The sequence below is a fragment of the Colletotrichum orchidophilum genome (genome assembly GCF_001831195.1).
Source record: "Colletotrichum orchidophilum strain IMI 309357 chromosome Unknown Scaffold_56.1, whole genome shotgun sequence".
In the NCBI taxonomy this organism is placed as follows: Eukaryota; Fungi; Ascomycota; class Sordariomycetes; order Glomerellales; family Glomerellaceae; genus Colletotrichum; species Colletotrichum orchidophilum.
The window spans coordinates 224,307-239,615 of NW_019173012.1; the positions used below are offsets into that span (position 1 = coordinate 224,307).

General features: G+C 50.2%; 4 protein-coding genes across 4 annotated transcripts; 3 read left to right on the plus strand and 1 right to left on the minus strand.

The window, feature by feature from the left end:
- Window positions 1-2,083: 2,083 nt before the first annotated feature.
- On the plus strand, window positions 2,084-4,018 carry CORC01_07185 (uncharacterized protein; the record flags this gene model as incomplete). Its single annotated transcript, XM_022618823.1, has 1 exon — window positions 2,084-4,018. One exon carries the CDS (start codon window positions 2,084-2,086, stop codon window positions 4,016-4,018), a length of 1,935 nt encoding a protein of 644 aa, XP_022474723.1.
- Window positions 4,019-4,117: 99 nt separating this feature from the next.
- CORC01_07186 (uncharacterized protein) lies at window positions 4,118-7,428 on the minus strand (the record flags this gene model as incomplete). Its single annotated transcript, XM_022618824.1, has 9 exons — window positions 4,118-4,147; window positions 4,259-4,479; window positions 4,643-4,810; window positions 4,909-5,404; window positions 6,039-6,623; window positions 6,677-6,888; window positions 6,961-6,988; window positions 7,089-7,186; window positions 7,260-7,428. The coding sequence occupies 9 exons, from the start codon at window positions 7,426-7,428 to the stop codon at window positions 4,118-4,120; spliced, it is 2,007 nt and encodes a 668-aa protein (XP_022474724.1).
- Window positions 7,429-8,420: 992 nt separating this feature from the next.
- On the plus strand, window positions 8,421-9,747 carry CORC01_07187 (uncharacterized protein; the record flags this gene model as incomplete). The annotated part of the gene is made up of 4 exons (XM_022618825.1): window positions 8,421-8,480; window positions 8,649-8,713; window positions 8,810-9,395; window positions 9,493-9,747. The coding sequence occupies 4 exons, from the start codon at window positions 8,421-8,423 to the stop codon at window positions 9,745-9,747; spliced, it is 966 nt and encodes a 321-aa protein (XP_022474725.1).
- Window positions 9,748-11,660: 1,913 nt separating this feature from the next.
- Window positions 11,661-15,121, plus strand: CORC01_07188 (uncharacterized protein; the record flags this gene model as incomplete). Its single annotated transcript, XM_022618826.1, has 5 exons — window positions 11,661-12,610; window positions 12,672-13,631; window positions 13,685-13,827; window positions 13,957-15,008; window positions 15,107-15,121. The coding sequence occupies 5 exons, from the start codon at window positions 11,661-11,663 to the stop codon at window positions 15,119-15,121; spliced, it is 3,120 nt and encodes a 1,039-aa protein (XP_022474726.1).
- Window positions 15,122-15,309: the final 188 nt, after the last annotated feature.

Below are 15,309 nucleotides of genomic sequence, written 5' to 3' on the forward strand. Positions count from 1 at the left end.
ACTGATCACAGTGGGGAAGGTTGTCAAAGAAGGGCGGCGGCCATGGGCGCTAATCATGCAGGTAAGATCCCAACACCGGCTGTCTTTGAGCCAGGGCTTTACTAAGTACGCACTGATCTCGGACTTGCTGACAAAATCCTGCTGCACCTATCGCAAACGTGATGGCATTGGATTCGACTTCCTTTCGCATCCGCGAGGGACTGAACATCTTGTAATGTGGTCAATTTGCTGATCTTCCAGTATCCCGTCCGACTGATCCATGGTCATCTCAAATCTTGAAATTTGGGCGCATCGCTTGCAGCATATGCAGCTCGCTTCCATTGGGAGGTGAGAGTTTAGACCCCAACATTACGACTAGACTAAGATTGTCAGCAAGAAAATCACCGAAATGCCGATAGAGGATTTTCTGTGTTATTCGTGCTTCCAGCGGAGAACTTGCCAAAGTCTTGGCACACTTTTCTACGTGTATTTCTTGACCGAAGCACTTTTGGGAGTCGTTCAACGGACCTATAGATGATCTATAAGTATGAATAGACGCCGTGAGAGTTGAGTGATTTCATATTGAGAAATCGGAAGCGCGACACGAGACAACCACATAAAACTGTTGAAGGCTCTCGTACGCTGCAGAGGCAAGACAGCATACAGATACGATGTGCTTCTGGAGACAGATAGGATCGGCGACATGTGGTTTTTTCAAGGTTTTCGGACCCATTTGCGCCTATATACTACCTACCCCACTCCTCATGTACTTCCGCTCCCTGGCGCGAAACTGAGGGTATCGTGACCCTTGTTCGCAATGGAACCGCAATTTTTGCCAAACGATCCACAATCCCACAAGATCCATATTGTGCTTGCCCCTAGCATCAAGCATCCAACACATCATGGATCAATAGCGTCGATGGTTTAGTGGTAAAATTCTCCGTTGCCATCAAGCAGCGTCGGGGAGCCGGGGGTTCGATTCCCCCTCGTCGCAATCTTTTGCTTTTTGTGTCTAGTGGGACGGCGTAGAAACCACTACTAACCTTGGACGCTTTCTACCGGTGTTTTGCAACTTGTCGGGCGTATCCATAATCTGAGAATTTGGGTACTTATGGGAAACTGAGTATGCGTGTATGCCAAACTGTCCAATTTGCCTCCTGTAGTCCCCATCGGTAAACGAATATAGAACAGGTGCTCACTCATCAAGTTGAAGGTATCCATTTCATTGATTCTTATGATTCGTAAGAATGCACCTAGTGAGAAGAAGCAAGGGGCAGCCCGACCCTCGGGCTGCTGGTTAGTGTGAAAGTAGACTGTAGATTGCAATCATTTGATTTGATGACAAGGAATCTTCCAGGATGAGAGCACCTTACATCGCAGTTGATTGCGCCACTGACTGCTGTTACCTCTTGAGTGGATTGGCTTCATAAATTGTCTCTCGAAGATGCAATTGCGTCAGTTGAACGCCATTTGCAGTAGTTATGACCTGACGTTTGGGGACCACAAGGATCAGTTACTGGCAACTGCCGTGGCGCGCCCTTCGAAGGCGTCTTCATATATCACTTTGTTCATCTCGAATACGCCTCGTAGCGACGAAGAAAGCACCTGTGAAATAGCTTATCAAATTGAGTTCATTTCGCGATGGCTGCTTGACACAAGAACCATCCAAAGCTGCGTCTCACTCTGAATCAGTCGGAACCATCCCAGTGCCGTCTTTCCTATTATTTTTCACTTGTTTGGATGAGTCCACCGACTACGGCATTTACATTTAAGCAGTAGCACATACAGCCAAATAACTTTGAGGCTGTTGAACTCTGACAATCGCCTTGGCTCAGGGGTTGATCTTATCTTCCATGGTCAACCCCTGTCATGACGCTATGGCGATCCTATCACATCTACTGTCACCTGCCGCTTTGGGCGCCTTTGCCCCGCCGAACGTGCATCCCATCGCTTGCCGGACTCCCGCACTGTGATTGCGCTCTCATAAACCACGCCAGTCCCATCTCCTGAACATCATTATCCCCAACTCTTTTCTCAGTCTGGTTGCTGAGCAAGGCATCACAGGTGATTTTTTGGATCTTCAGGAAGTCTTCTCGGCCAAGCAATGGACGCAATGACCAGCTGGAAGTGCGGCGGGCGTGGTCTCCTCAAGGGACTCCTTCTCATCGGATCCCTTGCAACCTTGGCCCGCGGAGACCAGTTCCATGTCCAGCGCACGGCGCGATACCAAGAGCTGGACGTGCGGAGCCCCAGAATCGGACATGTCTTGGCTCACATGGACCGTATTGCATACGAGGCAGACGTCACGGCTAGCACGACCTCGCCGCCGGCAGCAACGACAACACCACTGCTGGATACCTTTCAAGTGGCGCAACCCGTACTGGAACCCACGGGGCAAGCGGTTACGGTCACGTTGATGGATCACCAATTCGCATACAGTTACGGCATCCCCTTTGTTGCAAGCTATTCGCCTCCTGACTTTGACTTTGATCACGTCGTGCTCAACTTCACCGTCGAGGTCAGGGGAAGGCAGTACGATCGCTGGGGCTCCGTGTACCTGGGCGACGTCAACATCTTCTCGACCTCCACCGCCGAACCCACGTCGTACGGCATCACCTGGACCTGGTTAAAGGATAGCACGCCGTATCTATCCCTTTGGAGGGAGCCACAGACTCTCATCTTCCAACTCGACAACGTCGTCACCGACGTCTACACGGGTCTCCTAAACTCCACACTTACGGCCACCTATTTCAAGAGTCCTGTTCAAAGCGGCGGGCAAGCGCCTGCGGACCTCATCCTGCCAGTCTCCGCAAACAAGAGCCCGGCCACCGCCAGCTTCTGGACCTACCCGGAAGAGAATGCATCCGCCTCTGTCCTATTCCCCCGCAATGTGAACCGGGCCGTGTTCTCCACGTCTGTGAAAGGACAAGGGAACGAGGAATTTTGGTGGAGCAACGTCCCGCAGTCAGCTGTGGATGCTTTCGATCCGGACGTCGGTAGCTATCCGGGATACTCGCCCTTCCGAGAAGTCCAAGTCCTCATCGACGGGCACTTGGCCGGCGTGCACTGGCCCTTCCCGGACATCTTCACAGGCGGTGTGGTGCCGCAGCTGCACCGCCCGATTGTCGGCATCAACGCATTCGACTTGCGCGACCACGAGATTGACATCAGCCCGTGGCTGCCCCTGCTCTGTGACGGAAAGAACCACACGTTCAGCATCAAGGTAGTCGGGCTCGTGGATGACGGCAAGTCGAGCGCCAGCCTGACAAACACCACGGGCAGTAGCTGGTACCTCGTAGGCAAGGTCTTTCTGTGGCTCGACGACGAGGGCAGCATCACGACGGGAGTCATCACCAAGAAGACGAACCGGGAGCCTGACATTGCATTCTCGCAGACGCTCAAGCAAAATGCAACGGGATTCAACTCGACGCTGGACTTCTCTTTGGCGGTGCAACGTGACTTCACAATCACATCGCTAATCAGTACGCAGAAGGGCAACGGCACGGCAACATGGACACAGAGCCTCTCGTACTCCAACGTGGGAGGTATATATGCCAACGGCTACGGAGGAATCAACACGTTTTCGACAATCGGCGAGGAAACGTCAAAGGTTCCCGGTTGGGACTACAAGACGACCTTTTCGTACCCGCTCTATTGCAACACTACCACGTCGTACCTTCCTGCGGGGAATCTTACTCTCTGGGCGCAGTTAGACCAAGGACTCAAGCTCCATGTCCAGGGAAACACTGTCTACCCGACCGGTCTTGAATATTTCGAGGGCGGAGGGTCAAAGTGGGCCGGCAGCGTCATCGACACGGACAGAAACGGCACGGCGAACTACTCCCGCTATGGGGATAACACGGTTACTTCAGGAGCCGGACGTACCCATCAGATCTTCCATCTCAGAGGGCTGACTAGTGATGGTACCTACGAGACACCGGGAACAGAGCTTTACTTCCGCGACGTGACTGCGTATAACAATTCTGTAATAGCAGACAAAGAAATTGTTGCGGGCAAAGTTGTCAAGGGACACGTGTAGAAGTGGTGTTTATATCAGTGCATCCATGATCACATCATCTATAATTCAGAGTAATAGTAGCAACTGCAGCGGTATATGATATACTCTACGTGGACCAACTCAGGAGATGTCATCGAGTTCGTTGCCGTCCTTGGTGACGTTTTCATGTTAATGAGTCGTTCTAGATCCAGGTGACAGATCTTTCGGCTTTGCGGGCCGTGCAGGTCGACTTCGTTCGTCGCTGGTAGCCGTGATCCGTACCTCAGGTACCTCTCGGTAGCCTGTCTCAACAGTGGTAATCCTCCTCGGGCCTGCGAGCGACCTCGCCTCTCGAGGCTCCACGGCTTGAGATCCCGGAACTTCTTCACGCGAAAGCTGAAACCTTTGCAGTGTTCTAATAACGTCGATGATCCCATCCGCCGTAAGAGTGCGCGCGCTGACCTGCCAGTCGGAACGAAGGCTGCTTTGTTCCTCTCCAAAATCTGCGTCAGGGTATGCAAGCCTGATTGCAATGCTGATAGCGTTCTTGATCTGCAGAGGTAAGTTATTTGCTGATCTTGAAATATGGTGTCTCTGATGGAATAATGTGACGACTATGTTCTAGAGGGCACGGTGATGGGGAAAGCGATGGTTTGTTTGAAAGACATACTTGACGCCCATTCATTGCCAGATCCGCCAGCTGCTGTAGTCCATCTTCCCCAATATTGATTTTGATCTTCTCGGACTTGGATGCTTTTTCCAGGAAGTTCATCCAAATTTGTCTTCGGGCCCCGAAATCGAGAGATGAATATTGGTGACAGAAATGAGTTCGACCTATTTGTGTGAAATATCACATCATGGTCAGCGAGACGCAATGATGGGAAATAACCATGACTCTCAGCTGCAGTCATCTTAGAATCCTGTGTACTCACTTAGGAATGCTTCATCAATCTTATCGATCTGGTTTGTCGTCAGGAGTAAGATGCCCTCGTAATACTCGAGCGCTCTGAGAAACACCGACACTATGGCGTTCTGGGTAAGTCCCGTCAAAGACCGTTTGGCCAGGAACACGTCTGCTTCATCTAGCAACAATACTGCTTTCCAATGAGTCGCCAAACGGAGTTTGGACATCAAGTTGACAAAGACGCCTTCGGGCTCGTGGCCCAGTGCCCCGCTGGATACCATGTAGAGGGGCATGTGGCCAGTTTCGGCGATTGCCTCTGCTGTCAAGGTCTTCCCTGATCCTGGCGGACCATAAAGCAAACCAATGAGCCCTTTTCCTTTTCCCTCGACGAAATCGTCAAAATCAGAAAGGCCTAGGCTGTAGGTCTTGACAAGCTTGTACATGGTGGCTCTCAGCGACTCTTCCATGACCAAGGAATTAAGGAGACCACTGTGCACGGCAGTTAGATCGCCATCTCTTGACCTCTAGTGATTTGAGAACAGAAATTCAATGGCAAAAGAAATTGGCTTCTTGATCTTACTCATTCCATTTCACGTCTGAGACTCCTTCAACAGAGAAGCCCCCTAACCCATGTTAGCGCAGGAATGATCGGATGGTTGACGAAGAAGAATAACGGACCCCATATGCCGGATCCAAGGGCGTATCCGTACACCAATGCAGACAAGATAAGCTTTTGCTCCGTAGTCAGCATCTGGTCTAAGGAATTTTGATTGCCTCCAATCTTTTCCCTGTCCATGTTGGTTTCGTCGTGACTAGGTTGATTCCCTGAAGGGTTCCAGTCGTCAATCAGGCTCAGCAAGCCTGTCAGGACTTTCTGGACTATGCGTCAACCACAAAATACGCAAAGGGTGATACAATTCTAGAAATTTCACCTCGCGATCATTCTGTCCGTCTTCGATGCCTCGTGCAAGTTCAGAAGGTCGCGTGTCGACAGTATCTCGATTCTTCCAAGGCTTCAGGCGCGGAACGATGCTTCCATGAGATGGAACTGCTGTCATCATTGCAGGGTCCACCATGATACGACCGTAAGGCTTGGCACGAAATCAGTCGTGGAAGATTGCATAGCGATCGCCAAAATGGATGGACATTGACGCTTACAACGAATGATATCACATCTTTTTCCACCTTGCGAAGTCCGCGGCCGCTGTACTGTTGGATCTTGAAGCCTTTCTTGCAAAACTTGAGCTTCTTCTCGCCACGTACTAGGATTCGCTCCATCAAAGCCCTTTGACCAGAGTGGAATTTGAGCGGGATGTAAGGAAGGTCCTCCATTGGAATAAGACCGTTGAACCCGGGAACGGTCAGACGGGTCCTCGCGTAGCCCAATACTGAACCATCCCATTCGAGCTGTTCAGCAACAATTACAAAATTATTGCTTCCATCTTGCTGTCTAACGACAGAATGAGTGCGCGCTCGCCAAATATTGTCGAAACCCAGCTCATCCTTTCCAATGACCAAGCATTCTGGTGGGAAAACAACCCAGAGGAGGTCAAAACTGATGGAATGTGGGAGAAGTGAGCTCAACAAAGAGTCCGTATGCGCCCATTCCTGAGTTATGAAAGCCAAAGCACTCCTTATCTCGAACAAGGCCGGTTTGTCAGCGGCGTCGCCTGAAGCCGCATAGTGAGTAGCCAACAGTTCAAGCTCTGAACGGGCCCAGAAGAGGAAGTGAATGTCTGAGAGCTGTGAAACACCTTAGAGATTGAATGAGCGTCTTTCGAGGCTTCCAAACGTACCTCTACGTTGGTTTCGGTCATTTCCAGTCCCTCGGCGCCTCGGAATATGGCTAGAATTGCCTTTCGAAGGGCGAGGCCCTTCACGTCGATGACAGTACTGACGTAAACCATCTTCTCGCTGTACTGGCGTCGCACGAGGAGGACACATGGAATGCCTTTGGCTTCATGTTTGGGTGTCTTTGAGGGCCTCTTCAGATCCCACCGAAGCTTTTCTCTGTGTCGGATGCCCGATTAGCGTGCACCCACCATCTACAGCCTTCGGACAGCCGAAACAATTCACTTACTTATTCCAACTATCTCAAGCGTTAGCGACTGCTTTGCCATTTTCGAAAGTTTGCAACATGTCCTACTATTGATTTCGCTCGCAGATCGCGTCTCGACCGGACGGGTCTGAACTGCCCTCAGGACCGACTTGGTCTCCTGGCGGCGCAAAGTCTGCCTTGTTCACCTCCGCCTCTGACTGATTGCCATGAAAAACTTCCTTGTCAGGCTCCCGATAATGGTCAACGGCTACGTTTTCGTGTGAATACGCTCAGCCAATGACACAAACATGCCGAGTCAAGAGGCGCGTATATGGACTTACCTGCACCAATGTCGGTACCCCAAGCCTCCTGTAACTGCTTGATCTTCGTGTCTGAAATATTCTCATTCACTGTTTGCCTGAAGACATCTCCATCGAAGACATTGGGTGCTGTCTTCCCCTGAGTCTTGGTGCGTGTATGCTGAGAACGCAAAAGCTGGTCGGGAGGCATTATGATTTTTCCGATGACGAGGTTGATTAATGAGATTACACGTGGGAAATTCGGAGCAATCAATGGAAGAAGGGGCCGCGGCGGAATTGTTGTTATGGTTGTTGAATGACTTCACGCCGGGATGTCCAACTGAGTGGCAGGCAGAATGGAGGTCGCCGAGGAAAGGCGCAGGCCAGACTCAAGCGCGCCTCAATGGTAAACCTGTGCCGCTGACAAGAAGACTGCGGTCAGCAGACTCGATGTCAGGGTAGTGAACGAGGCATCCAAGCTCCATGCATTAGTGGCTGCCTCTGTTGCAAAATGCGACCTACTACGGTCAATATCAAGCCAAAGTTTAACCCCCTTATCAAGGATCTTTCGCCGTGCCCCTAGAGATTGCACCAACAGCATTCTTCTTGAAATCCGCGTGCATGTCAAGCACAAAATTGACCATTGACAGGTCACTGCTCGGCCTTGGCCAGACCCACACTCCCTGCCTGGTAGGAAGGCTAAACTTACCCATACCACCCACCATTGTATGAAGTTGAGATGGATACGCGCCCGCAAACCGGGCAGGGATGCATAAAATTAGACAATGAACCGTTTTTCTTTTACAGTTTTGCGAAGCTTACCGCATAATGTACACTAGACCTGCACCTGAGCAGCTGAACTCATGCTCAAGAACAAGGCAGCCATGCATGCAGGGAGACTGATGGAACACTTCTTGATATCTTGCCCAAATAAGGCAAATGTAAAACGTTGCCCACTTGGGTACTTGCTGATCGGCTAACGACTACACTCAACTTACGGAGGTGCGGGATATGACCAGAACGCAATACTCTGGGCATCTGGGATGAGTTGTGCAGCATGGAGTTCCAGGTAGACGAAGCTAGGAGACAAGTACTTAAGGGTCATGATGTGAGCATGGCAAGTTGACCGGTCAGCACAAATCACATTGAGCTGCAAACGAAACTTGTCTTGGTTCATTCAAAAGAGCCCTAGATCGATAAATCATGGCAAACGAGCCTGTTGACTCGACTGAAGCGATCGATGATGATTGGCTGAAACCCCCGGTGCGTCCAATTCCAACTCCAAGGATCCGAATTGAAACCGCGCCAATCTGGACTGCGATCTGCTCGCACTATCCGTGAAATTAGGCAGAGCTATTGACGGCGTAATGCTCAAGCGCCTGGAAGGTCACAGGCTTTATAATCGGACTTGAGCTAATCTGAGCAACCCAGGCCAGTACTCTGGGACTTCATCAGGTGTACCCGGACCCCAAACTCAAGAGTAAACCAATAATAGAGTATGTCAACGGTCAGCCAACGAGTCAAATATCGTGTTAGCTGTACTCAGGTCCAGCAAAGACTTCGAAATTCAAAGCTTACGATAGAAATCGCAGTGTGGTCTTCGTTCACGGTCTTGGTGGCGATTCCTACTCCACATGGACCAAGGACAAATCTCTGTGGATTCGTGACTTGCTCCCGCAGTCAGAATTGTTTCAAAACGCAAGAATAATGACATTCGGATACGACGCGCGGGCCTTCTTGACGCCCTTTGCTTCACAGTATTCACATGGGCGGGTCTTTGTTTTTGCGGAAGCTTTGTTGAGCGACCTCAAGGACAAGCGTGCGGCTGCCGCAGCGAAGAAGCGCCCAATCATTTTCGTCGCCCACTCTCTCGGCGGCATCGTGGTCAAGTCCGCTCTACGACATGCTCATATGCTCCCGGGCTTATACGGAGATATTCTCCAGTCGACCAATGCCATTGTGTTTTTTGGCACGCCTCACCAAGGTAGTGATCTCGCCGTTTGGGCCAGTTTTCTAGGGGGTCTTGGCCGGGTTGTCCGACTTCGCAACACGCGAGTAGTCGATGATTTGAAGCGCTGGTCGAATCCGCTGGTTGAGCTGACGACAGCGTTTGCGGAAATGTGGGAACGGTTTGATATCACAACTTTTTACGAGACGAAGAAAACCCACGGCGTTATGGTGAGCGGCCCAGTGCTCTCCAACATTTTAGATATTCTTCAACGAGAAACATCTTCCCTCGGCTTGGATATTTTTTTGGCTGACATTCTCAATGAAGATGGTTCCTGAAGGTGCTGCCAAAGTCGGCCAGAAGAATGAACAAGCGAGAGCGCTTTTGGCAGACCACGTGGGAGTTTGCAAATTTTCCGTTGATGACCCAAATTGGGTATCTGTGCAGGGGAGACTGAACGCTGTCGCAGAGAAGATATACGAGCAACTGGAGGTAGAGACCAATGGTGTCAAGGGTGATAGTATTGAGGACCTGGAGCAGAGGCTCAAGAATATCAAGGGACTAGAACCGCCCAGCAGCTGATGAGGGCTTTTTGTTATCGTATCACAGGTGATGAGACGTTTTCAACTCTTTCCCTTGCTACATGTACACATCAGTGATAGAACATCGCAGGCCACGTGCTGCACGCGCTCTGCAGGTCTAAAGGAGACAAGGGATTTGATGTGCCTTGTGAATTGTCAGGTACACCCCATCATTTACAAGGATATCAGCCTGGGCGACGCACTCGGAGAAAAAAAGCTGTCACAACAAGACCAGCCATAAAAAGGGGCTACAGGGGCGTTTGAGACATGGATTCGATCAAGACACCATTGGTGAGCCTGTGGACGAATAGGTCGCCCATGTCGCGCCTCTAATACTATGCAGGCTGTCGCCTCTAACCAGATGGAGGTGGTGAGGGTTGCAAGAAGAGCAAGTCATTGATGCCTGAAGTTGGTGGTCAGAAGCATGCATGTTATCTCCATGTCAGCTGGCTGTTCTTTTCTGCCAGCTTTAAGCGCCATTTAACCGCCACTTACTGTCACTGTTTATTTTTGGCCATTGTACAGTTTGATGAAAATATTTTCTGGCCAGCCTAATCTAGTCGAATTCTTTCCGTCTGGTGCAGTGGTTCGCGGCCAAAGTACGAGCGCTCAGTCTCGCTGAAATCACCGAGGGAGGTTCAGGGTCTGGCCCTCTCCCCCCCCTTTTCTATCTTCTGTGTCTACGTAACTTCTTATTTCTCTTCAAAGCTTTCTCACAAAAGCAGTCAAACGGGCTTGATTAGAGGAATCTCGGCTGATTCAACGGTCTATGTCCCAAACATTTTCCCTATCCTGTTGTCACAAATACTGTTCATTGAATCGCCATTGGGTTAATGGAAGATGTTGGGAAGTGTGGAGGACTCTTTCGGCCTCCATTTGTTGTGGCCGCAGCACGGAAATGAATTAGAGAGGCACGACTATGAGTACGTGCTACCAGGGCCTTCCAAGTTGCCTAAACTCTGCTGACGCCCTCGATTCAAGCCTCGTTCTTGTGCACGACATCAAGAGCGGCTCCATTTCTGATTGGAAACATCAGAACGGAGCATTATGGCCGGTAGACTTTCTGGGCCAAGATCTTGGAACAACAAGAATTCTGTCCTTCGGCTACGATGACAGCACACCAGAATGCCATGCCTACGACTTTCAAGAGCAGAAAACGATATTCGGCTTTGGAGAAGCCCTGTGCAGTGACTTGAGAGATAGAAGAACGAAAATCGGGAAATCTGGGCTTTTCAAAACGGCACGTTCTCATAGTCATAGAGAACCTCCAATCACATTCATCGGACACGGACTAGGAGGAGTGGTGATCAAGAGTGTGAGTTGTTTGCGAGGGCTGAGTATATCCTCATCTACTAATTTGAGCCGATGTAGGCGCTCTGTCACTGCCGCACTAAAGGTCAGCTTTATGGTGCTATTCTGAACAATACGAGACATGTCATCTTTTTGGACACCCCTCACAAGGGATTGGATACATCCAAGTTCAATATTGATGGATATGAGAACCTGGCTCTATGGTCAACAGTTCTCACAGAGCTGCAACAGCCATTTAACGATATGGCTTCGAGATTTAACATCACTTCAGCTTGTGCGCACTTGATAGAAGGCTCTGTTAGTGCTCAAACTACTATTTCAATTTGGCAAGGAGACTGATGATGTCAGGTTGTCCCAGGAGATTCCGGATTTACACATTTGGCTCATGAGCAATCCATGACCCTTTGGGGAAAGACCCACCAGACAATTTCAAGGTTTGAGAAAAGAGATGGGAACTATGAAAGACTTGTTGAACGCATTCGAGTGGGTTTCCAGAGTCTGCTCCTCAAATCTAGCGAAGAGATCCAGAGAATACGGTCATGGATCCAATGCGGAGCTGATAGCCTGGAGAGCGGGCAGTCGCAGTCCACTAGACTGAATACCATGGACTACGAACGATGTCGCGATCGCCGGCATCCGGATACATGCCGCTGGCTACTGAAGAAGAAAGTTTACAAGGACTGGGCTTCCCCAGAAAAGCCAAACAGCATCCTTTGGCTTACCGCAGCGGGCGGCAGGGGCAAGTCTGTCCTTACTTCATTCGTCATTGACCACCTATCGGAGCGACAGAAAAGACCAGCTACACCTTACGTCATGATCACATACGCAAAAGAGCGCAATAGACATCAGCTTTTTTCTCTATTGGCCCTGCAACTCCTCGAGCATGTCGTGGAGCATGAAGGCGGGGTGGAAGCCGAGGCTCTCTCACTGCTGAGTTTGAGCGCCGTCACTGGCGACGGCATGCAAAGGCTCATTCGTCTCATGGTTTCTCAGTGTTCCGAAGTTTATTTCTTCGTCGACGGTCTTAATGAAATTCAACCAGACGATACTGCAGAATCTGACCGCGGTAAATACGAGAAGCAACGTCTCAGGGATGATCTTCGAGATACGCTTACCTGCATAGCGAATCTTGTACGAGACAATTCGGATACTTGCGTGCGTCTCTGGTGCAGCAGTCAACACTCAAGCGAATTGAATGGATGGATGCAGGGAATGGAGGCGCAAGAACTGATTGTTGACGAGCAGCTCGTGAGATTGGATATCCTGGAATATCTCACATGCATCGGCGATGTACTGAGCAAGTTCTCCAGTGAGGACATCCCAACCAAGGCAAAGGTTTTGATTATGATGATTATCGAATCAGAGACCAATTTTCGTTGGGCGAATCTTATGCTCGAGAATCTCAAAAGGTGCCGGACGGCCGAAGACCTAGACATTGCGGTTGACATGGGCCTACCCAAGTCGCTGCGCCACCTTTACTTAGCCCGACTAAGCGACATGCACGCCATGGATGTGAATGATTCTGAAGAGTTTCGTGCGCTTCCGCTATCGAAGTGAGTCCTTTTGGCAGGCTGTCAAGCAAAGCTTGGTTGAGTTGACGTGCACACCTCTTAGGAATCTTTTGTCACTTATAACCCTTGCACGCCGCCCGCTCCGTTTGTCGGAGGTTCGAGAAGCATTGTCCATCATTGCATTCAAGCCTAGCTCAATTGGTTGCCGTGACCTCAATCAGGGCAGCTTGATCCAGGCAGAAGGCTTGCTCGACCGGTGCTCTCCCCTCATCGATTTCATACCCACTTCGCAGAACCCGGAGGATGGTTACTTCCGCTTGTCGCATGGGTCAGTTTTCGAATTCCTCAAACCAAGAGAGAAAAACCACCAGGAAGAATTACCCATTGTGGTCGACCACAATGTTATAGCCAACGCTTGCCTAAGGTATATGTTTCAACATCGCTATGCGAAGCCTCTCAAGAAGATTTCCAACACCCAGTTCTGTACGAACGCTGAAGGGCCCTCGGAAGACGTCCTGAAACACAGCTTTTTGAAATACGCTGCCAAGTATTGGTACAGGCACCTGGAAGTAATTGGTCGTGAGCGTTGTACTGAGGTGAAGGCTTTCGTCCTCTCGCCGCAGTTTCTCACTACAATCCAAGTCCAGAGTCTTTTCGTCGTGGGCCACTTCATCAACACCCTCAATGAGAAGAATGCTCTCCAACACCGACTTCTCAAGCAGAATCTTCCTGAATGGTTTAGGAAATGTTCTGAGGTCGTCCCAATTGTCAGAAATTACGAACACTTCCTCAAAGAGTGGAGCGACTTCCTGCGATTGGGCATTACAACTTTCATGAATGGAGAGATTGACAGAGTGTTCTGGGGAGCTCTTGGTCCAAATAATTTCCTTTCTAAGCACGGTGTGGGGATTCAACGCAACAAGAGCTACTTGCTTGAGACAAGTCACGCCAGCCACCAGAACTCCCATGAAAGCGCCATTGAGGATATGCAATCCCAGTATCTCTTCAGTATCGTGAGTGCTGATGGCAAGCGCTTGTCCCTCTGGAAAATTCCTTTGAAGAGGTGAGGGCCCTTATGTTGGACTAGAAATTGAAGACTAACATCCCGCCCCCAAGCTGTTGTGACCAATCTGAGAAGCTGCGCAAGACGACGTTGGTGAGAGAGCTATGGTATATAGACGGAGATCGGCCCCCTTTCCAGTACGCTGTCGCAGAGACGCTGAGCTTTGATCCGCAGCTCGTAGGGTGGAATAGTGATGGTTCGTGTCGACCGCAATTATTCCCACTCATTCCTTCGACGGACTGTACGGTGCGAGCTTTACCAATTGGCAGCTGCGCGAATGCCTTCGCCATTCGCATCGGCTCTTGCATATTTCATCGTCTCAAAGGAAAATTTTGGACAAGCAATTTTGTTGATCAGATGGAATCATCACGGCACGTCTGGGAGGACATCGTTACTGATGGCGAGTACATTGTTCGTTCCTGTCGGAAATCCACTCGGCCAAGGGAGCGGGAGAGCCGAGCGAAAGGGAAAACACGAGCGGTATCAGACGGGAACTCATCTTCGGAATCCGAGGTATCGGAAGACTCGTGGAATTCAGACGCCGAGTCTGGGCTCAGCATATTCAACGACGACTTACCTTCGGCTGAAGAGTATCACGATGGCAGTGACTCGAGCAGTGGTGATTCGGAATCAGATGATTCCGGCGAGCAATCAGACTCAAGTTTGCAAAGATTCAACGACGGAAATCTCGCCAAGGGTGAATATGCTTCTAGCACGGCATCACCGTCATCTTCATCTTCTTCAGCGTCAAAAAGGGAAAGTATTCATTCGGATATTGTCTCTGGTTCTGAACATGGGTCGGAACATGGGTCGGAATCTCTATTCTCACGTTCATTCGCGACATCACCGATTGGAAGTCCAGGCGATGGAGATGAATATGCTGGCCAGCCCCGCATTAATACTGTCGGGTCTGGAGGGATTCACATAATCTGCGATTTGTGTGATAAAAGTATCACAGTTGGGCAGGAGATCTTCAGTAGAGACTTCTTTCAATGCATCGATGGGTGCAATGAGACGAACGAGAAGACAAGTACATACGACATTTGCCAACGTTGCTACGTCCGCGGCGGCTGGTGTCTACAACGGACCCATGTGCTTCGCAAGATGCGGAACAAGAACACTCGTCACGGCAGAATTCGGAACGTGCCGCTCGAGATTATCTCCTACGAATGCGCTAGGCCAGTTGTCACCATTAGCGTTCACCGAGTCGATTTGGACACCTCTGGTCTCGTATTCCGGTACACCAATCCTTCCTCGGCTATGCTGTACAGCTCACCACCTGTTCTTCATCCCGCCGCACCTCTGATGGTTTATGCCCTGGACGGACAAAAGTTCATCTTTGCCAATTTGGAAGAAAACACATATTTCATACATGAAGTATGTTTTCAGAGTGCCGAAAAGGCGAGAGGAACGTGCTTTTCGGTGACAGTGAGGATGTCCTTTTCGTCTTGTGGCTGCTATCTGCACATCGCCAGAATCACCGCCTGTAAAGAAGCCTACGAGCCTTCAGCTGTCAGACTGTTTATACAAGTTGTGTCACTTCGCCTGTCCAAGAGGAACGCATGCACAACGCCCCCGCGAGCTTTGGCCAAGAGCCACGGCATCCCGCTCGGCAAGTGGCCGAACTCTGCAATCTCGTGTCTTCCCTTCACCTTGACATGGAGAAAAAGAGAGGTCT